At 38.0% G+C, this 23,119-nt stretch overlaps 4 protein-coding genes and 1 long non-coding RNA gene across 6 annotated transcripts; 1 reads left to right on the top strand and 4 right to left on the bottom strand.

Annotated features, from left to right (window-relative positions):
- Nucleotides 1-1,760: 1,760 nt before the first annotated feature.
- On the bottom strand, nucleotides 1,761-3,159 carry LOC105267608 (uncharacterized). The gene is made up of 3 exons (XR_892268.1): nucleotides 3,080-3,159; nucleotides 1,986-2,272; nucleotides 1,761-1,857 (listed from the first exon to the last, which is right to left on the bottom strand). It is a non-coding gene; the product is annotated as an uncharacterized lncRNA (long non-coding RNA).
- Nucleotides 2,176-7,896, top strand: LOC105267609 (uncharacterized). Its single transcript, XM_011306575.1, has 6 exons — nucleotides 2,176-2,251; nucleotides 2,705-2,962; nucleotides 3,068-3,204; nucleotides 4,938-5,391; nucleotides 5,561-5,744; nucleotides 6,380-7,896. Exons 1-6 carry the CDS (start codon nucleotides 2,219-2,221, stop codon nucleotides 6,619-6,621), a joined length of 1,308 nt encoding a protein of 435 aa, XP_011304877.1. The 5' UTR covers nucleotides 2,176-2,218; the 3' UTR covers nucleotides 6,622-7,896.
- Nucleotides 7,749-11,542, bottom strand: Pect (phosphoethanolamine cytidylyltransferase). Of its 2 annotated transcripts, XM_011306576.1 has the most exons (6): nucleotides 11,357-11,542; nucleotides 10,832-10,969; nucleotides 9,801-9,980; nucleotides 9,101-9,527; nucleotides 8,794-9,014; nucleotides 7,749-8,095 (listed from the first exon to the last, which is right to left on the bottom strand). In XM_011306576.1, the coding sequence occupies exons 1-6, from the start codon at nucleotides 11,398-11,400 to the stop codon at nucleotides 7,993-7,995; spliced, it is 1,113 nt and encodes a 370-aa protein (XP_011304878.1). In that variant the 5' UTR covers nucleotides 11,401-11,542; the 3' UTR covers nucleotides 7,749-7,992. The 2 variants fall into 2 exon arrangements, with proteins under 2 accessions (XP_011304878.1, XP_011304879.1); XM_011306577.1 differs by lacking the exons at nucleotides 10,832-10,969; nucleotides 11,357-11,542 and adding an exon at nucleotides 10,530-10,615.
- A 1,005-nt stretch (nucleotides 11,543-12,547) lies between these two features.
- LOC105267606 (ATP-dependent RNA helicase dbp2-like) lies at nucleotides 12,548-17,979 on the bottom strand. Its single transcript, XM_011306573.1, has 6 exons — nucleotides 17,656-17,979; nucleotides 15,912-17,119; nucleotides 15,598-15,657; nucleotides 13,696-13,926; nucleotides 13,241-13,408; nucleotides 12,548-13,161 (listed from the first exon to the last, which is right to left on the bottom strand). Coding segments are annotated over exons 1-6 (1,812 nt in total). The 5' UTR covers nucleotides 17,658-17,979; the 3' UTR covers nucleotides 12,548-13,018.
- A 122-nt stretch (nucleotides 17,980-18,101) lies between these two features.
- On the bottom strand, nucleotides 18,102-22,270 carry LOC105267607 (ATP-dependent RNA helicase dbp2-like). Its single transcript, XM_011306574.1, has 6 exons — nucleotides 21,976-22,270; nucleotides 21,504-21,734; nucleotides 20,580-20,817; nucleotides 19,325-20,099; nucleotides 18,983-19,222; nucleotides 18,102-18,891 (listed from the first exon to the last, which is right to left on the bottom strand). Coding segments are annotated over exons 1-6 (1,782 nt in total). The 5' UTR covers nucleotides 21,978-22,270; the 3' UTR covers nucleotides 18,102-18,595.
- Nucleotides 22,271-23,119: the final 849 nt, after the last annotated feature.

Raw genomic sequence — 23,119 nt, 5'->3', positions numbered from 1 at the left:
AATCCATTACTCAACATTTTAGTTTTCCAGAATTTTATTACACTTAACTGTAAAAAAAAAAATTAATTACCCTATACGGAATTGCAAGACCAGAAGGGAAGAATATAAGAAAACAGGATAATTAAGATAAAAAATTAAATTCACAAAAAACACTGAGAGAATGAGGTAAACACACTTTTCCGCACGTCTCTATTTCCAAGCTCTTGCTTATTTTTTTCTTCCCGTTAAATTCTTCTGTTGATTCATTCAGAAATATTGATAATCAATCAGAATTGTTTCCATAAAAATAATCCCATCCACCTTTATTTATTAAAATTCCTAACAATCTCCCATTTGTTTCCAACGTTTGTTTTCTTTGAAAATGGAAATCAGTTCCAGAGTTCAAGTCTCCTGTTCTCGAAGGCTGAGCAAATTCTTTAAATTTTCATCTGAACATGAGAATTCCTGATGCTCTAAAAAATCAAGATTCAAAACCCTCCCTTCAAAATTACAAGTCAATTGTCCATGAAATTTCAATTTTTTTTTTTGAAGTTTAACATTTCCCGACGATAAAAAAAATGATTGATAGCCAGACGCCCCTAAAACACCTGCATTTGCGTTGCGCATCAATATCCCGTTCCCCTCCATTTCCCAAATCTTCATTAATTCCGAAAAATCTCCGAAAGACGTATAATTGAGTCAACGGTTGAACGATCGACGCAATAATCCCTCGAATCCACCGAGCGAATCAGTGACGAGGTCCCGGTTCGCATGGCACCATTAATTTAGTAAGATACCGATTTAGCGATCCGCAAACTCGTTTTTTTTACTGAAAAAAAATTATTCTCTTTCACAGGCAAATTCGAATAACGCGTTTGCCGAATGACATTGACCCAGAATAAAAAATTTGAGATAAAATTGGTGTTGAAGAGTCAGTAACCGCTTAACTGATTCGCGCATTTTTTTAAATGTATTTTTATTACGCCGTTGGTTCGCTTTTTTTCTTATATCTGAATCGCAATTTAACGTTTCTCCGCACTGTGATTTCTGCACTTGTAGCCCTTGGACCGTAATGCCGTGAATTTTATGCATGGGCCTATTCCTTTTGTACTTTATGCATCACAGGTGTACAATCTTAATGAGAAAATCAAAACAAACATTTCAAATGCAGAATTTTTATGAAATTGCACGGCATTCCTCTAGTCTCCTTTTCAATTTCATTTTTATGAAATTTTTTTAAAATACCACTGGAGAATTCCACGCTTTTATTAGTTCCTCTTGAAACGACGGATTACGGGAAAAATTATGTAACGCATTTTTTTTTTGGACAAATATTTAATCATTTCATGAATTATTTCATGATCTATGAAATATTTTATTATTCAATCGTTTTGGAATCGTTTTCGTATACTTTTCGCTTGTATGTAAAGCAATTTTACATGTGTACATAATTTTTTTAAATGTATAATAAATATTGCACTCTCAGCAGTGGCCGCACTGCAAAATATCGGTATTATCTGTCCGGAAAAAAGTATTGAAGAACAGATTTATGATAAACACTGGCACATAATAATATAATAATTTTATCAGCCGTTTTAAATAAATTTGTAAAGGAAAAATTGAAAAATGTAAAGATATCGGTAATAACTCGGTAAAACGATTTAGTTGCAGTTTTATTTGAAATTATAATGGGGTACGACAATGTTACCGGTTTTTCTACAAAAATATGTATTATCAACCGTTTATTTTTCCAACAATATACAATGATTCCTCTCGGCTATTATTATTGGTGAAATGCCGGAATTGTACCGGTTTTTTGACCTTCTGTTTAGACTTCCTCCGCCCAGAATGTTCCCGTTTGTTTCGCAATTCCAAAACCTGGTGACAGAGTTTTGAAATGAAAATGTCTTCAGCGAGGAATCACATCTGGAGATGGGACAAATGCGTACGATAGCCAGAAGAATGGTTGTTAACCGAAGCACTGGGCATGCATTAACAGTACTCACCGGATGGTTTTCCTCCGGTTCTCTTCCCTCCACCAGGAACACCTCAGGCCCCAGAGGGATTCGACTTGTCTTCACGGTGTTTGTCGTTACCATCAGTCCATCGCGAGCCTTCCTCAAAATTACATCATTATTCTCATTGATCGAGTCATCGAAAGCCGGTGGATGATTTTTGCAATTTTATTTTTCAATTTGAACAAAATTCCAAATATACTCCATACAAATCATTCAGGAACATGTGGCGGTTGCTCCTTGCTGGATTCTGCACGGTTTGTGATGTTTCATTAGTGCTGCAAAATAATTGAGATTGTTCAGTGAAAATCAGTGGCCAATTCTATCATTAATTTTACTCGAATATCACTTTCAATCCGAAAGATCATGATCTTCCCTAGAATCATATAAAAATCGATTTCAAAAATAGAAGCGGTAATCCGAAATATATTTCCATAACTGAAGGAGATATCAAAATTTCTATAATAACCTTTTTTGTAGCTCTCAATGAGTTCTACAAAAAATATTCTTACAATATTTTCGCTATCTACCTTAGATCTCGAGATTTCAATTGAAAATAGTGAAAATCGGTTCGAATCGGTTTACCGCTTCCCTCGGGAATTCCCCAACAACGATTTTTTGAGGGAGAAGTGGCCGTGTCATTGGGAAATAAATAACCTCCAGCTGATCCTTTGTTCATGTCACCTAAAATCCTTGATACGTCTGATTAGATATTAGGGACACTAGCGCAGGACTATGAGGTATCGAATATCCAATGCAGCGCATCAACAGCGATCACCGATCTTCTGACAGCGAAAATAAAACGCCCGATCGGGTTCAAAGGCTCGCCTTTATTCGCGGATGACAGAGCAGCCGATCCATTGACCGATATTCATTGTCAAATACGTCCGGAGCCATCAGATCCTCAAGAGGACCATTATTTCCTCAAAGTTACCGATTTCGCGCGCTGCGGAGTTCTCAAAAGAAACGTAAAACTCTTTCTTCATCTTCTTGAAGTCAAATATTTCGTCTAATGATTAAAACTAATTTGAATGGACAATTATTACCGGTATTGTATGATCGCTCGATTACAGGGATTTATTCACCTGAGGATATGGTTCCCAGCGTTTCCTGGAGTCGTGATGCTTGCTGATCAGGAATTGATCCTCATGTGCAGACCTCCAGAGCCCACTTTGTTAAGGCACAAAGCTGCTGGTTTCGCTGGAACTTTGTAAGTCATTATTGCATTACAAAATCGGTTGTCATTTTTCTGTCATAATTCTCAAATTAATTGAACTTCTGTGACATTCTTCATAATAAGCCGCCATTAAAATTGAAAGCTTGTTATTACCTGTGTATTATCAGTATTCCTGATAAAATTCCGCAAATTTTGAACCCAAAGAGAATTTTCTTAATTGAAAATTCGCTAAATTATTAAAATTTTAAGTTAAGAACTTAAAAAACAATGTCTTTAGAAAATTGAATTCGCTTTGAATTGAAGCCACATAAATTGACTCAGCAATTTAAGGCTCGGGTGGATTATCTAGAACAGATAATTTACTCCGAAATTCGGATTTCTAATTACTTTGGCAATTGATCGTTTTTTAAAATAATTGTTAGCTAGCGTTCTAGCGGTTGTCAACAACTAGGCCGCTAGCTAACAATTATCGGAAAAAACGATTAATTGACGGAGTAATTAGAAGTCCCAATTTTGGAGTAAATTATCTTTTCCAGACAGTCCATCCGGGCCTTAAATTGACCCTGGGTATCATGATGATGTATTAAATGGAGTCTTAATTTTTTTATATTCAGAATAAGACCCTTTTTTAATAACAATGGAGGGAATGATCAATGAGGAAACTTTTCCTGAAGTTAAATTTCAAGAGTTTCTGACTGAATCGGTAAATTACTTGATGGGTAAATATAATTATAAGGCAATATACAATGAGCACAAATTATTCAAGCGAAACTGACGAATTCATCAATTTTTCACATCGTAAACAGAAGATGAGTACAAAAAACCAATTATCCCACGATAATTTATGGACGAAAATTATTCAGACCCCTTCCCAGATAAAATCATCCTGAAATAATGAAATTGCCTCTCATTAATAATAAACACCATAGAAAGAACTCATTCAATCTGCACCGCTCCTCAACCAAGACACTTTTTTTCAAAGTCGAAAAGATCAATTTCTAATTGAGATAATGAGGTTTAAAGATTTTCTACGCCTATATATAGTCGAAATTCAAGTTTTTAAAGCAGAAAAATGATAATTAAGTAATTATCGACGTGCGGTGGCCGTGCGATTAGAGCGTAGGGAGTTGGCACATGAGATTCGTGGGTTGGCACAATTCGATTCCCAGTCGGGGAAATGCCAGGGGTTTTTTAGAGATAGAATTCGCTCTAACTTGCACAGGTTTCATCATACGAGCGCTAGTCTCGAAAAAGACGACTGTACCTGACCAAGGTTTTTTCCCATGAGGTTTTCCCTTCGGCCCTCGGCGTAATTGCGATACAGAGGGAACTGGGGATGGGAAATGTAAAAGCCCGAAAGGGTATATATGGGTGGACAAGTTTGGTTTTAATGTTCCGCCGAAAGTGAATTATACTTGAGAAGAATCCTTTTAGTTGATAATTAATTAATTAATCGATAAAACGATAATTTTGGCTGCATATGGGTGTAGAACGTTAAGTTATCCTGTTCGAGGCGTGAAGAGTTCTAGTTTCATTTGAAAAATAATAAAAAGAGATAATTCTAATCGAAATCATGAAGAGACCGAAACAGGAAGCGCGCACAAGAAACCTTTTCTATTCTATGGAAGACCTCATATTTCCGTACAATTAAATGTAACTCGTGGACTTCATGCAAAAGACCAATTGAATCGAGATTTTCGCATGATAATAATTCGTTGCTTGGAGCAGTAAAGTGATAATCTTTGAAGGTTTAATCATTATTGCAGTCCCCACGGCGCTCGTGTCTCAGGAGTAGTTGAAGAAACCCCAGGTAGACTCGAGTACGAAGTTGCATTGTACAGAGAGGCAACCGGAAATAGCACAGAGAATGCCCTAGGATCGGAGGCTGTGGACCAAGCTGTTCCCATTGGCACGAAGCTGCAATTACGTGCGCGAATAAGTCCCGAGAGTGCTTGGGGGTACATTAAACTGCTTGAAGTCACTGTTAGTCCTGATCCTGACCAGCCACATGCACCTGGAAGTGTTGTACTCGTTAAGGAGGGCTGTAGAAACCGAGATTTTGCCTCGATTATTCCACACCAACCCGCGAGGTATCGAGAGAGAAAAAATGAAGTTTTTCTTGACTTCGAGGCTTTTTTACTGAGTTCCATGAGGGAGAGGTCAACGCTCTGGATCCATTCCCAGATCAAAGCCTGCATGGAACCGCATGACTGCCAGCCAGTGAGTTCCTCGGTTGTTTATTTTTTTTAAATAAAAAAAACGTGTTAATCTGTATCCTGGGAGGGTAGAGGGAGAGTAATTTCTATTGCAAATTAAAGAACTTCAGTTGGATCAATCGAACAGTGGAACATTTTCGTGAATTTATCTCTGTGTTTCTCTGGGGATTTAGGACTTCTGTCTGGATCTGTTTGAACCTTCTGGTCATGGTAGGAGGAGAAGAGCTGCTGGGATCATCGAGGAGACCAACGAAAATGGAATACCGAAGGTGGAGAGCTCCTTGAAGACGTACAATGATACGACGCAATTCACGAAGATCAAAGAGAATATTGAGTACACCGTGATGATGCCAGGTGGTAAGTTCTCACGTCATCAAGAGCATTTCCTGTAACTAAAAATGTTTTCTGTATACGTAATTCTTAACAGCGGGGCGAAGTCGCTAATCGAGATGAAACGAATTTTATTCTTCTTAAGGATGTTCGACGCTTGTTTAGCCGAAATTCACCTTTTTTTCTCAGTTTTCTGGTAAATTATTTATGGGATTAACATGAAAAAATTATTTTTAATGACTTACGAACTTTCGTGGTGGTGGTTTAATTTTCATACGTTTTTTCCTACGGTTTTGTGATTTTTTTCAACAATTTAGAGAAAACAGAAAAATTCCGTGAGTCATGCATTACAAAATGCAAAAACTTAGTTTTTTCATATCAATTCCATAAATAATTTGCTAGAAAAATGAATAAAAAACGTGAATTTCAACGGAAAAAACGTAAAACATCCTTAAACATCGATTAATCTTAAAAACTTGTGACTTTATAACAAAATACCAAAATACCTTTTTAATCTAAAATTTAATCAGCTACAAAAAACTTCTTTAGCGTTTTCACCTTAAATCGCCAGTTTTCGAAATAATTCGAAAATTAATAAAAATATTGATTTCGATTCACGTCAAGAGTTTAATACTCAAATAAAAATCGTTTTATCGCTCCAGATCTCTACGATAAAGTGGCAATGGGTTTCGAGGGCAGTTGTGGAAATTTTCTGTACATTGCCACTGGCCTTGGAATACTTCTCGTGGTCTCAGCCTTTATCATGTGTTATCTGGCCACACGTCTCCATAGTCTGGCATCAAGTGTTCCCCAAAATAAAACAATCGATGATCTGGTGAGAGACAGGGCGAGGAAATACTGTGAACCAGCACCTGGATACACAGGTCGATCAACGGTGCAATAATCCTCGGTATTTAATCCCTAGAGAATATTCCTTCTTCCCCTGAAGAGCAGTCGGGCAAAAAGGTGTTTTTTTTTTTCAAATTGCCCAATGGAGTAAAATTTTTCCCACTTCCTTCTGCTTCATTTCCCATCGTTCACAAGTCAGAGTAGGATTAATTTTTATCACCAAATGATTTTATTTCCACATCTCAATGAGAGCAATGCTATGACGCGACCTGAAGGGGATTACTGAGCGATAAATTCGTTCTTTCGTTCATTATTTATACTTTCCTTCATTCCAGAAAGCTAAGGAAACTCTAAAATTAGGATGGGGCTGGTTGAAGGTCAATATCTTACTTTGTAAATATCACTTTTCGTATTTATTGTTTGCACACGAACAGAAAAAATGGAAATTCGCGGACATTCCTATAAAATCGTTTTATCGAGACAAAAGTGGCTCTACCCTTGCAATAAATTAGAAGATTATTAAAAGCTGCGAAGAAATTCAAGGTCGATTACATTTGGAATTGTATTTTTTTGTATTAACCGCCGGTTCGTAGATAAATTAATAATTTATTTATAGGAAAAAGAAGTTTAAAGAACTATTAATAGTTGGAAAATTTAGTTTGCATCAGACTGGGGATTCTCTCCAATTTCTATCGTACAATTTAGTTGGAAAATTCACAGGCTAAGGATAGAGCGACTTTGAGAGGATAATTGCACGTTTTGATGATTTTCCTGTGGTGTGCAATCAGGAAATTTTATCGACGGTTTTCACGGTCAAGCATTCGTGTCTGGAGGCCATTAAGATACTCTAGAATGTTTCACGCACGTGAGAATTGTCGAAGGTTGATTATATTAAATGTAAGTGACAGTGTAATGTACCAAATAGAAGTATTACTTAATCTCTACAATACGAAACTCGTTGAACTTTCGCAGAATCGTACAAAGAGTTCAAGTGCACAGTTAAAATTTTTATTTCACATAATCAATATTGATTTCCCAAGTATTTAATGAATAATTTATTATTTATTGACCAATTCAGTAGAACAGTATTGAGTAAAGTTGTGACTAATAAAACGCTTTGTTTTCTTTGGTACTTGTTAATCTCATAAAAATGAATTTTCACAGATTTGAAAAGAATATCTCTCAAGTTTGTCCATTGAATTTATTCATTAATTTATGTAATACAATTATTAAGTCTTGTTTGGGTCAATTTTTATTTGATTACTCGAAAGAAACGTTGCAGATCGAATTTCATTGTCAATAAATAAGGAAAAAAAATTTCCTAGTAATCTCTCAGGCGACACAAGGTATTTAGAATGAATTTTGAGATGATTACTCCTGTCTATGAGATTAAAATAAAATAAAGTGAGAATTTTACAAAAATGCCTTATATGCACTCTGGTGTCCCCTTTTTTTTCGAGTTGACGTAGGCTTCGTAAACTGCCAACTCTTTTTTCTCCTTCTTTAAATTTCTATCCTCGAATTCCAACCTGCAATTCAAACGCTGAATAAACACGTAATATCACTGGATTTTTTTAGTCTACATTGGATAAACGAGACAACGGTTATACATCAAAGAATAATGATGGATCGTAAAAAATTCAAATTGAAGATGTTAATTAGTCTATAAAAATTTTTTATTCCATTGCATGCTCTATAAAGTATCATCTCCAACTGTGGCAATTGAAATAGAAAAAGAAAATGACAAAAAAATGTATATTTGATGGTGTGATTGATAAATTAGTCATTAAACACAAAAATGAAGAGAATAATGTGCTATTTATTCCGAACATAGAAAGAAGTCTCTCGAGCAAATAAAAAAAAACGGTATTACAAAAAAAAAATGATCGGATGCATTATCGGATGGTCAAGCTCTTAATTATTGCATAAAGCTCCTCAGACCTAAGGAGAGGTAATGAAAAAATGATGCATACAATTTGCATGATTTTTAAACGTTTTTAAATAAATAAATAAGTGTTGTGGCTCCAAAAAACAACGGCGAAATAATAAATAAAGAATAATAAGTGCACAAAGTGTTTCGCATGTTAACAATTACATTATTTTTGTGGACCCAACGACACTCCAGAGATGCAAAAAAAACCGAATTGAGGTATTTATGGACAATTTATAAATAGATTAAACTCTTTTGCATCTCTCAATTTAAGAATCAGCCATTTGACTGTCCTACCTGTGCAAAATGATCCTCTCCACGATTTTTTCAGTGGTCATGTCGTTACCACTGTCAAGTATTTTGAATTTATGCTGTCGTTTAGGCTCGGCATAGGGATCAGCACCATCTTCACAGGTGGGTATTGGTGTTTGTCCATGACAGACGATCGATACGTTAAAATGTTCCATCAGATCTTTGGTTACTTCGTATGGAGCTCCAATAACTACTTCATTAACGTACTAAACAGAAGAAAAACTATTTAAGAATATCTCCGTAGAATAATAATCAGTATATCAATAAGCAGAATAAAATAAATATTTATCACCTTGCAGGCAAGTACACTGAGTACTCTCTCATGCAAATTCATAATAGGGTAATTTCCGTATTTGTATCTATTGACAGCGGGATCGGTGTGTAGGCCAACAATTAAATAATCCCCCTCTTTCTTGGCAACCTCCAGGAAGTCCAAGTGCCCCACGTGAAAAAGATCGAAAGCTCCAGCCACGTAGATGATTCTGTCGCCAGGCTGGGGGCTCTTACCGTCGCTGAATTGAATAATCTTCTGGGTCGTTGGAAGAAACTGCGAACATCCCGTCCACGGAGATCTCGCTGTTTTATCCTGTCCCATGCTTTTACTTGGTTCTCTGTCCACACTATATTCACTCTCTCCTCGCCTGAAGTGCTGACGAGTCATCAAAAGCATTCGCCCCACCAAATCCGTCGTAGAAACACCCGCCGTTCTCTGAACTTCCCTAGAATTTTATCAATTTTTATATAATCAGTTGAACAAATCCAATTTCAAATTATCCCTGCACATCGATTTACCGTGAATAATTCATAAATGCTTAAATTTTCGCGTTTTTAAACTTTTTATTGCACCAGAATTTAGATAAAAAAAATTTCCTTGACTCTGGGATCAAGTGATATCTAATATTTATGCAGAAGATGATTTTTTACAATGGGAAGGAATTAAATGACTTCTCTCACTGGTAATTTGAATAATTTCATTAGTTATTTCAATTCACCTGTATCTCCCAGCTTCCTTGACCAGGTGATACGTATCGACCCCATCAGCAGTTCTCGTGATGTCATCCCCATGCACACAAAAATCACAATTGTACTTGTCCAGTGTCTCCAAGGTAGTGACGTAGGGAGCCCCTTCCACCACCTCGTCCACCCATTTTATTCCCCTCACCATTTTGTACCTGTTTCAAACACCAAAATCATTGGAATATTGAATCCATCGACAACAACAAATACAACCGCAGCACTTTGTCCTTAACGTTATGCAATTCCCCAGTGTGAAATTGATACACGCTACCACGTGGGACTGATAATTAAAGAAAAGCCGATCACCACAACCGCTCCTATATTTCCACAGCTTTTTATCTTTCTGTAATACTCATTCGTTCCCTGCCTTAAGAAAAAACGAAGCTACACAATTGTATTTTTACCAACAAATATTATTACTGTCGCTATGCAGCTATTCGTTTCCGAACGATTTTTCTTTTTCGAATTTATCGTTTTTTTTCAACAGACTGAAATTATCACAAGCTATTAAATTCTGCTTGCTGTATGATCGTGTTCATGCATTCAAAGTGCTTATTAGGTGAAACGTTGAAATTAAATTATTCAATTCCGTCAGAATAATCCATTGAAACTCCATTTTGTGAAGCCTGAAGGGGACAGGAATACCGGAATTCGACAGGAAATGCCACAAAAATGTTAATTAATTGTAAATCTATGAAAATTCCCTTATTATGCAGGCACCAAAACATTGCGTCAGCGATCGATAGAATCAAATGACTAATTCACCCACGTCCTCGCCACTAAAAATTCCTTCCAACTGGCGATTCAAACAGACCAGCATATACTCCACATTATTGATTATCGTGGAGTCCCCCTGTGGGTGTTCACAGGTCTATAGTTAATAAGATAGACGCGGAAATGAGGGTCAAGGATCCAGGATTTCCTCACTCGATAGTACTATCATATGTGGGTATTTTCCACACGTCCCCTCAATCACCAATCAACTCCTTCCATTCACACAATTTACCTCTCCTCCTGGGTAAAAACTGGCGGTCCTTTATGCTTCGATATTTCCTCATCCGTGTGAACACCAACAACCAAATAATTACCCAAGGCCTTGGCTTGTCGTAGGGAATTGGCATGTCCAAAATGCACCATATCATAACTAAAACAAAAATCAGATCCTCATGATTACCTGCCCTACACCAAAAATTCCATCAAAATAATTTCACCCCTCCCAGGGTCATCACAAAATTCAGTGAACCCGATTAATCGCGATCCATTAATTTCTCCATTCATCAATTCACAGCTCTGAAATTTCTGACGTTTACCCAATTATCATTTATTCTGATGCTCTTTTAACCGATACCATGACATGTCAAAAAATCGCTCTTTATTTTTCCGGTGCAATGTTCCCGATTCGATCGATTGAATTCTCATTAACTGCCGGTGTAAATTTCTAGTTGCAGTACGTCAAACCCACGTGAATGTTTTTATTGTGAATAAATCGAATAATGAAGTGAAAATATGGATATGTGTCATTGAAACGTACCATCCGTCGCACCACACTCGCACCTCCTTTCGTTCTTCAGTCATAGTTGCAAGTTTAGGGCGTAATGAGTGATTAAAAATTACTGGATCTGTGTTGATGTGAGTTGGAGAAATTTCTGAGGGTTAGAAACAGCTCTTCCACTCTCGAGCTTCCACGACGCACTGACGCTCTACTGCGCACGCCAGACTTGTTAAATCTTCAAATGTCTTTTTTTTTTTAATTCCGGAACTCCCACCTGTTCCGCACCCATGATATCACGTATATGGAATTATATACATAAAATGGTATCAGAGGACGATATAAATAACTCAAATATTCATAATCAAAAAATGTAAGAAAGAATTCCGAGAGGCGCGTCGCATGATATGCCGATAGTACCGGATTGATTGTTTTTATTCATTATCGAAAATACTAGAAAATCATCGTGAATGAGTCATTAGAATTCGCCAGTAAGTGAATTATTCCGGAAATATTGCTTTACTGCATTTTTTTTATTTCATTCAGTGACAGGTTAATTATTTTACATTGGAAATTGACATTTTGCTATGATTTATTATCTTGATCCATTGATGTCCTTTGCCAATTAATGCTGGGAAGAGTAATGCAAATTTTTGTTAGTTTATAGCATGAGAATTTTACAAAATGTCTTTTGGATAGTGCTGATTATGTACTAGTGTTATCGAATTGCTCTCAAGTTTTTGTACGATATCTTGGAATCTGCGAGACTATCAGTGTTCTGATAAGAATCTTTTTTGTAGTTCTCATTATTTTCGATAGAAATTTCCTCAGGGAAATTTTTCCATCCCCTTCAGATCCCGAAATATCCTGCAAAAATAGATAATGAAAGTGTTCTACCTCTCGACACAATCTACTCTAGGAAATCAAATTCATGAAAATCATTGAACTACATTTTGAAGTGAATCCAGACACAACAATTCTCTAATCAATGGAATTGTTGTCTCGTAGAGTTGAGTGTTTAATCGTCAGGCACTCTGCCCATGTCATACGATTTAACTGATAAAAATCGCTCCAATGAGGCACTGAGTGGGTCTTCTCTCCCTCATGAAATGTCTCACGCGTTTCTACGTATAAATACTCGACTTCTTATCACGAAAATATGATTAATCAGAGCCAGGATGAACGAATTTATGGAAGAAATGACAGAGTAACATTGCAAATAAAATCATAGAATATCGAAATGTCCATTTGTTTTATTACGTACGTTTCAGATTAATTCTACACGTTCTAAGATTGTTTGTATTAATTCTTTCTAGTTAATATCCACTCACTCATCCTCACAATAGATCTAAACATTTCCTGCTCCATGACATTTTTTTGAAATTTATTAATTAATATAAGAGCGTCTTTCTGCCGCAGTAAATGAAAATGCGTACGTTTGTATGATATTAACTTTAAATTCTCAATTCAGTCACTCATGTGCACTTGAGATGTACGATGCACCTTAAACCATTTTGCTGTCTCTCGAGACAGCAAATATACAATTAAAAATATTCTCTCTCCATTAATTAGTACTATGCACTTTTGTGCTCTGTTATAATTTCTCTTTTCTTTTAGCGCTCCCTCCATCCATACCGTAGGTGTCAGGATTCGTTTTGCTTGGTGGATTATTCAGTTCGTCTGGCGCATTCACATCCTAGTGGGTCAATAACCATTTCGATTGTATGATCCAGTATTGCTGTAAGAATTTCCATTCTGATTGTAACTGTTGCTGCTAGGATTGCTGCCACTGAAATTGCTCTGGGAGAAGGGTTTACTGTAGTTGTTTCCACCCATTCCGCCAGGTCCTGCAATTTCAAAGAAAAGTTGAGTGCAATTTCATCATTAAGATCAGATTATTTTTCAAACTATTACTGAATAACTTACCATTATTACTTCCCCATTTTCCACCTCTGTCATTTCCTCCAGGACGATCATAACGTCCCCTGTCACCAGAGTCTCGTCCCCCACGAGATCCACCACCTCGTGGACCTCCTCCACGTCCACTATTGTTCCTGGGACCACTTCCATTACTTCTCCCCCCAAAACGTCCCCCTAAATACAAAATTCAAAATACAAATAACTACCAAAAGAATAAAATCAGATGACTCAATTTTTTCCTTTGTCTGAATTATCGATATTTCTCGAAAACAATGGAATCAAGAAAAAAACGTTCGGGAACTATTTTGTAGCTCATTAAATTCCCGACAAAAAAGGCCCCTAGGTATTTAATCGTAAAATTAATGGTTCTATCGATAAATTGATATTTTGTGGAAATCAACGATTGTCTCGTTTTAGAACTTCACTACGGATTATAAATATAAAAAAAAATTTGAACTCACTCTTGAAAACCCCCGGATTCCTCGACAATTCATAGAGCTTCGGATTGACCACCTGTTTGGCCTCCTCCAGCACTTGTATCAAATCATTGGCCTTATGTGCATTACCAGGTGTGAAAAAAGCATAAGCCGTTCCCGTTCGCTGTGAACGACCAGTACGTCCAATACGATGTACGTAGTCTTCCGAGTTGGATGGATAGTCCAGATTAATCACAAACTTGACATCCTCCACATCTAAGTCAAGATTATTACTCAAAAAATTGGAAAAAATGATGAAAAAATCATGAAAATAAATAAATCCTCCTTTGTGGTGACAATTAACTCATAAAGCAAATTTATTCAAGCACAATATTCTCAAAAAAAAACTCCCTAATCAGGCAAATGGACCAAACTAATTAGAAAAAAATCATCACTAGATCCAATCGTTCAGTAAAATACCAAATAAAATGTATTGCAAAATAAATATCATCCATTTGCATGATTATCATGTCAATCGAACCACAAAGGGAATGATCTAATTACCTGTTCAATCTCAAATGCTGAAAATAATTTTGTTCGAAATGTAGAGGAATCAGTGCTCAGATGGTTGTATTTGTCATTGCAGTCTCGCACAGAGAGATTGTACAAATAATCTCCTGAGTATTTTGTTTATAGCGAGAGCTCTCGAGTTTTCTAGATTGAAATTATTTCATGAACGTCACCACTCTTCTCTCCCGCACCAAAGTATGGATCACAAATTAACCATTAACCAGCAGTAACTTACACACTTGAGTCCATTCCGGTTGCACAGCTACCATTGAGTCCCATGGTACGAGGGCAGAGGGTAGATCTCACATTTCCCCCGTTGCACATGTTACCATTAACAAGACTTACATATATGTTTTTTTATTTACTTATTGCAATGCCATGAACTGACGAATTCTTGAAGACGAACCATTGCAACTCAATTGATAACATCTGCAATTACTTAGTCTCAATCATCGCCAACAATTTCATGAGCATTGCACATTCGGTTTCGTCGATCTGAACAAAAAAAAAAAGATGTGAAATAAAATAATCTGATCTGCGCTGCTCGGAGTGGAACTCCTCTCTAGCTCCTCCACGAACCTCCTGGTGTTTATTGACTTATTTTTTTTTTTTGCTTTCCCTAACATTACAACTTCCATACTTTGGACCGTCGCAGGTACATGAGAGTGTGGTGTGTTTTTCGTGGTCTTGTGGCACGGGTTCGACTGAGGCACAGCGTTTTATTTATTTTATTTGAGCGACAGCTTTTTTGAGGACAACTTGCAGTTGCGTCCCCATTATTTGGATATTTTTAATTCATTAAGAATTTTTTTTTAATTCCAAAGCAAGCTCTCCAGAGTTGTTATCATTGATAAAACTCCGTCGCATGTGCCTCTGAAAAAACATAGAACAGCAAGTTACTACCAGACTGACAAGACTTGTCTCATCAATTTTTGTTTAAAAACTCTCTTGGATTTTTTGGAAGAGAAACATCCTGGCTAGGTCTTACCTTTCCACCTGAAATTCACTAGAGGTTTTTCCAAACGACTTCCAAGGGATTTACAGCTTGTGTTTGAGTCATGAAGATGCTTTCTGCTGGGAGTTCAGCTGGAAAAACCTTTAGATATCCTAAGCTAGGGGTTTAATTCGATCATTATAACACAGGGAGTGTGGAATCATTCAGAGAGGACTTAGAACTAGATAAAGTTATTAGTTTCTCTCTCCGGGGTATCTTGATTCGGTAATTTAACGTTTTGGGAGCACCGGCGTCAATCAGTCTGGCACCATGCCGTCATCCGTTGCCACATTTTGGACACGATTATTCCGTCGATATTACGTTAATAACCATCGCAGCCTGACCCTTACATTGAATTATCTAGTTTGATGGGGGATTCTTACCTAACCCACGTGCAGCTACGTCTGTTGCCACTAGAATGGCAGATATGCTGCTTCGAAATTCTAGAAAAGATCAAGCAAGGCAAATTAATATTTTTACCCAAAGACATTTGTCAAATTATCTGGAAAATCAACGAGTTTTCTCAAATTTGCAGTGAAACTGAACAAAATTCCTAGACTCTCTATAAATCCAAAGAATTATTTCGAATTTTATATCAAATCGTAGATTTCAGAAAAATTATACTTCTACAGTTATTGCCAAAATTACTAGAACAAAAAATCCCATCCATAGTACCATGAAAATCCACCAAACTCACGATTAAGGACATAATCCCTCTCCTGCTGGCTTTTATCTCCATGAATGCCGATAGCCTGCCACCCATATCGATTGATAGCCCTGGTGATATCATCGACCTTCCTCTTGGTCTCGACAAAGATGATAGTCTTGTTCTCAGGCTCATTGGATATTTCCTCCAAGAGTTTCATCAATTTTCCCTCCTTCTCGTACTCCTCGCAGACATCAACAATCTGCAGGATGTTGTGATTAGCAGCAAGCTGAAGAGATCCAACATTGATCTGAATATAATTGGTGAGAAATTCCTCAGCGAGATTTCTGACCTCCTTGGGCCAGGTTGCTGACCACATGAGGGTTTGCCTATCAGGTCTGATCTGCTCAACGATTTTCCGTATCTGGGGCTCGAATCCCATATCCAGCATTCTGTCAGCCTCATCAAGAACAAGGTATGTGCACCTCCTGAGGTTGGTGGTACCCCTCTCAAGAAAATCAATGAGACGTCCAGGAGTTGCGATGCAAATTTCAACGCCTCTCTCGAGATCCCTGGCCTGTGGCCCCTTGGGTGCTCCCCCGAAGATGCAGGTGTTCCTCACCTGGGAGGAGACACCAAAATCAGCAGCAACTTGCTGAATCTGTTGAGCAAGCTCTCTAGTTGGTGCCAGAACCAGAGCAATGGGTCCATCACCCCTGTTGAGTCTCGGTTGATTGTTTATGTGGACTATTGCTGGAAGAATGTAGGCAAGAGTCTTTCCTGACCCAGTCTGAGCTATTCCCACCATATCCCGACCAGACAGGGCTATTGGCCAGCCCTGGGCTTGAATAGCTGTTGGTTCACCAAAACCCTGTCTTCTGATTTCCGTCAGGACATAATCAGGGAAGCCTCCCTCCTCGAAGTAGATGTTTGGATTTGGTACTGTTGTACCCTTTACTGTGATCTCCTTGGCTGATCGATACGCCTCGACTGCATGTGGACTTCTTCCCACGACATTTGGATGGGGCCGGTAGAAATCCTTTGTAAATGGCTGAAGACTATTCATATCCCATCGAGGCTTACGGAGGCGCTCTCCTGGCTGGCGATTCTTGAATGAATTACTGTTGAAGGACGAGTTGTCCCGGTTGTTCGAGAAACGAGAGTTTTGGTCACGATTTCCATAACGAGGTCCCGATGGTCCTGAGTTACGATTACCACCACCACGAGGACGATCGTTACGGTCTCTGTCTCGGAATGACCTAGGATTAAACAGATGTTTTATTAGAGGATTCATCAAAATATTAAACGTAAGATGATATCTCCCCTATCATATTTCACCATCTTCCATCAACTGGCAGATATCCAACAATGAATGACATCTGATAATCTATTTCTAACCAATCAATCCTCCGCTTGTCAAGAAATTACACCCCTCCACTGCCCCCAGAAAAAAATCTCCCCCAGGCAAAAAGAAAGAGTGAAATTCATCCCAGAAAAAAATCGATGTAATGAAGTCATATCAGGCAGTATGCTCCAATTACGCATGTACAGAATATGTTTTGATTTCGAATGAGGTTAAGAGCGACTCGAAATGCCAGACTGCTCTAAAAGAATTTTCGAGAACAATTGGTGGAATGATTGATGCTGTATGCACTCCATATCGAGAAGTTTCTTAAAAAAAAAATACTGACATCAGGGAGTTTCACTATGGCGTTTAGATTGATTAGGAGGAATAGCTCGCTAACTACCTCGAAACAACTCTAAACCTCGAAAATAAACAATTTTTCATACTCACATGACTTTATGGTTTCGGTGACAGTGAGTTATGAGGTAATAATCACTTGTTTATGTCAAATATTGAATAATTGGGGTGTGATAGACGTGACGAAGGCGTCGCTCAGAGAATCCACAAGGGAATCTGATGAGGAAGATGTAAATGGCGGTCGAAACTAAGAAAAATAGTCCCTTTAAAAATTTTTACCCTTTCACCTGCACTTTTCGTTGAGACATAACGAATCAAAAAAATTCAGGGACAGCAAAAGTTTCGATTTTAAATGGAAAATAAATTTATGAATGCTCGTTTCGTTGAATATTCCACTGGATAAATGATCGGGTCGTTGTGAATCCGCCAGGATGCCCTATTGGTCTAACCACACCTGAAAAAAGGAGAGTGGGGGATATGTCATGGAGGCAATGAGGCTCCAATTTCAAACAGGAAACTTGGTGCTTTGTTTTTGTTTTTCAAGTGTTTTTATTCACGAGTAATTAATCAAATCTACAGAAGACCTCAACTTCCCATAGTTTGTCATACCATTGAGTCTTTATAGTTTGTCGAACAAACTGAATAGTCTAGACTGAAATCACAGAAGTGTTTAATTCGTATTTGGAGAAAATAAAAACAAAAACTTACGAATTCATATAAACTCCATCATTTCTAATCAACAAAATTGTGCTCTCATATACTCATTGAATATTGACTAGCGAATGCTGGTTGTTCCAATTTAAACCACAGCTCCCCCATTCTAATCCTAAATTTTAATTTTTAACTGTAAAAATACTGAAATTATCATTGAGATCATTATAAAATCATGGGGATAAAATAGTAAATCAAAATGTTATGGATTCAACTGGAATTGTGCATTGAATCTACGAGAGACTCCCCAAGATACCAAAGAATGATACAGTACGTTCAGTTTTGAAATGTAAGAAATACTCAGAAGTCTCAAAAGTTCACATTAATATTGCGAATTATTTCCATAAAAATTTCCTCCACCGTTATACCCCTGGATATTACTGCTCTGCATGTAATTTCTCTGGGGATTGTATCCATAGCCGGGATTGTGTCCACCTGTGGACTTGACTGGATAATTCGCTGGAGGATAAGATTTCACATTGGAATGATATGGCATCCCGCCTCGAGCAGTTCCTGGTCGAGGTCGAATGGCATTTCCAGGTATTCTAGAGTCATTGGGGGCTGAACGTTTGGCTGGACGATCTGAGCTATTCGCAGATGAATTGAAACGTTTGGGGCCTGGAGGAAAATTCCACGTGAATTTTAAAAGTCAATCCGATCATCAAATGTAAGTCTTGAAAAAAAATCTAAGGTGCTAATTAAAATTTACCTCGTGCAAAACCTCCAGATTTGGCAAGCTCAGCCATCTCACTCAGTCTAGGATTGATAGTCTGTCCAGCTTCTCTCAGGACTTCAATCAAATCCCCTGCATGTTTCATATTTTGACTCGTAAAAAAAGCATACGCCGTCCCTGTCTGTCTTCGACGCCCAGTCCTGCCGATTCTGTGGATATAATCCTCGGAGGATGATGGGAAATCAAAATTTATGACGTATTTCACATCGTCTACATCTGCAAAGCATCAAGCAAGTGGACAATTATTTTTTTTTATCCACCAGTGCATTTATTGGTGCTAATTAATTGTATTTAAAATTCTTTCTCATTTCATTATACCTAATCCCCTGGCAGCGACATCAGTGGCAACAAGAATAGGTGTCCTTCCACTCCTAAACTCCTGCAGAACATGATCCCTCTCCTGCTGATTCTTATCCCCATGAATACTGAGTGCCTGCCAGCCATCACGTCTGATATTCCTCGTAATATCATCGACTTTCCTCTTGGTCTCAACGAAAATAATAGTTTTATTCTCCTTCTCGGTGCCAATCTCCTGCAGGAGTCTCTGTAGCTTGAAGTCCTTCTCGAACTCCTGGCAGACGTCGACGATCTGAATGATATTGTGGTTCGCTGACAGTGACAATGAGCCGATGTTAAGCTGTGTGTAATTGCTGAGGAAGTCCTCAGCTAGAGATCGAACCTCCTTGGGCCACGTTGCAGACCACATGAGAATCTGGCGGTCAGGACGAATTTGTTCGATTATCTTACGAATCTGAGGCTCGAATCCCATGTCCAGCATTCTGTCGGCCTCATCGAGCACCAGATAAGTACATCTCCGAAGATTTGTAGTGCCTTTCTCGAGGAAATCGATCAGACGACCTGGGGTTGCGATGCAAATCTCCACGCCGCGCTCCAGATCTTGGGCCTGGGGGCCTTTGGGAGCTCCACCGAAGATACAGGTGTTTCTCACTGATGCTGTCTCACCGAAATAGTTAGCAACCTCCTGAATCTGTTGAGCTAATTCCCGGGTCGGTGCTAGGATCAGCGCCACTGGACCCTCCCCAGGACCTGGCCGAGGTTGGTTAATCAGGTGAACGATTGCAGGGAGGATGTACTTGAGGACAAAAAAAAACATTTTCAAAAGTGGAAAATAGATTCATTCATTGATTCTTATATTTTTGGCAGTTCCACATTTATTTAAAGTTTGATTTCACTATTGAAAACTCTTTCCAGTCAATTATTCGAGGCAAATCCATGAAAATTACATTTATAAAAAGATGAATTTAATTTTACAGTACTAAATACGAATTTATCTAAAATACCTATTCATTTTATTATAAAACATCAAAAGACCTTTTTTCTTGAAAATTTCTACAGCTCAAGACTGCTCTTAAATGTTATTACCTCAGATCGATAGTAAAGAGGAATAGAAACCTTGTTTTATCTCTCTGTACCACTTCAGTACTGAAATAGTCTTCCCCCATTTTCACAGAGTACTCCTCATTATCGAGGCAATTCCATATTTTCCACAATATGAAGAATCGATTTCCCATTACATCTACTTGTCTTGTCTACTGAATGGCTCTCAACTTACTCCGAGTGTTTTCCCCGAGCCAGTCTGAGCAATGGCAACAAGATCTTTTCCACTGAGTGCAACAGGCCAGCCTTGAGCCTGAATGGCTGTGGGATGAACATACCCCTGTCTCTTTATTCCCTGCATAACATAAGGTGGGAAGTTGCCCTCCTCGAAGTGCTGAATAGGATTGGGCACATCCTTGCCCATCACCGTAATCTCATTCGCTTGACGAAATTTGTTGACTTCCTCTGGTGACCTACACCAATCAATAAATAAACGTGTAAATATTCTCGATCGGTCTCTCAGTGCTTTTCAATACTGATACAAAATCTGTTTGGAATTCTCATTAAAATTCCATTGTAAATATTCAATTTTCGTTTTAATTTCACTTTTCTGACTTCCCGAGGGTTTTAAACCGTTATTGCCAATGTTTTTTTCATTTTTTTTTGTTTGTAAATTTCTCCGATACCCTGTGTATCATTATTCAATGACTCATAAATTTTCATAGTCATCAGTTATTTTTATAAATTTGTGGTAAAATTTGTGAATTTTTTCAAAAATTCACTGAGAACGTAAGAAAATTCGTCCACGATGATGAAACTTCCCGAGACATTGAATAATAATGAAACATAAAAACAGTATATTTTTTTGCGTCAATTTCATCAATCGTGCTCAGAAATTTCATAAAAAATCTTGAAAAATAAGAAAATATTGACTACAACTGCTTAAAAGCTTTGAAGAGCCGATTACACGTGAAAGCACTGATTATTTCCACTGTTTTGATCTCTGAGACATTGATGTTAACCCCTCAATGAAAAAATTAATTTAACAAAAAAGTCCCTTTCTCCCTCAATAGTCGTACATCGGGCCCCTGGACTCAGGATGAAAATATCTCCTTCATTTTCACTTTTTTAGTCGGTACGTAGGATTAATTGAAATTACCTGTGTTTGACCGCCGGATGCTCCACATAAAAGTCTTTTTTGATCGGCTGGAGAGACCTGACATCCCACTGCAGCTTCCTCAAGGCACTTCCAGGTTGTTTACCTTTCATTCCCCCTCTGTTCCCCCCAAACCTGTGATTATCATGTTTACCCTCATATTTCATATCACGAGGACCCCTCGGGTGTCCCCCACCTCGACCCCCACGTCCATGATCCCTCTCATGATGATACCTGAAAAATTCCATCGCAAAATCATCCCCATCCCCACAAAAACACAATGAAAATGAATAATCCACGGGGTCAAAGGTCAACCCAACGAGTTAGAAACAGAATATCGATTCTAATGAGATATGCAAAGGTGATGAGAAAAATGGCGGTTGCATGATGAACAAATGCAATTGAATTAATCCATTGATACCGGAACCCCAGTCACTGAAATGACAAATTTTCATTTGTTTTCCCCTGTACTCACATCGTCCAACGATTTCCGATGAATTATTCGGCCACTTGGCAACAGTTTCCAACTCTCTGTACGCAACTACTTGAGAATCAATCGATAGTGACTATCGGCGCACTGTTGATGACAAATTAATCAGGATTTTTTGTGAATCAACGGTTGGGTGGACAACACTGAATTTTGGTATGATGAGGGTCGTCACTGGGTTGTTGATGATGAAGAGGAAGTTACTGCCAATGGTGTCAGAGATGTTTTGGACTTTGCCGGCAACTCCCGCCGGCCGAAGAACTGACAAGTGAACTTCCGAAAATAGTCCCTCCGTAAACTGTTGCCTAGACAACTGCGGAGGGATACTATTTCCACCCATTCTTCAAGGGAATCCACAATGTTTTTCCCGAAGAAGAGTTTTACAATATAAAATTACGAGTGTCCTGAGAAAAAAGAAATTCACCATCAATTCATTCTCTTCACAAAGATATTCATTCTTTTAACTATTTACGCACTCCCCCATTGAGTTATTCCAAAAAATTCCCTCTTAGGCTGCAATTACGATTATTCTTTACATCTGGATAAATAGTTCGACTGAAATTTCTCGTTATTTCTGCTGAATTTATGAGGAAAATATTGGCAAATCAAGAGTCAAATTTTGGCGCCAATGCGAATGTCTCGTTTGCCATTTTTCGAGTGGGAATACCAGAGAGGATTGACTAACGTAGAGGCTGAGTTCTGGGGGTTGGAGTCAAAGAGGATTGACTGAAGTAGAGGCTCAGTTCTGGGGGTTTGAGTGACCCCAGCGGCATCGTAGTACTGCACCCCAAGAGAGGGAGGGCGCCAGACGCAATGGGGGTGTCGTCCCGTCAGCCGACTCGGTAACTGCCTCAGTGTCCCGCTGTCAGAGTGACCAGTCAACTGGGTGAATTTTATTTTATGTGTTACGAAATTGGTATTCACTGAAATTGAAAAATGACAAATTTTCAAAAAAGTATCAGAGAAGCAAAAAATGGAGGAGGTATCCACTGAAATTTGAAAATTCAAAATTTTTTAAAAAATATCAGGAGAGCATAAAAATCGAGGAGGTATTCACTGAAATTTGAAAATTCGAAATTTTTTAAAAAGTATCAGGAGAGCATGAAAATCGAGGAGGTATTCACTGAAATTT

The sequence above is a fragment of the Fopius arisanus genome, unplaced genomic scaffold, assembly GCF_000806365.1.
Source record: "Fopius arisanus strain USDA-PBARC FA_bdor unplaced genomic scaffold, ASM80636v1 scaffold00048, whole genome shotgun sequence".
Taxonomy (NCBI): Eukaryota; Metazoa; Arthropoda; class Insecta; order Hymenoptera; family Braconidae; genus Fopius; species Fopius arisanus.
This window is presented reverse-complemented; position numbering and strand designations above follow the sequence as displayed.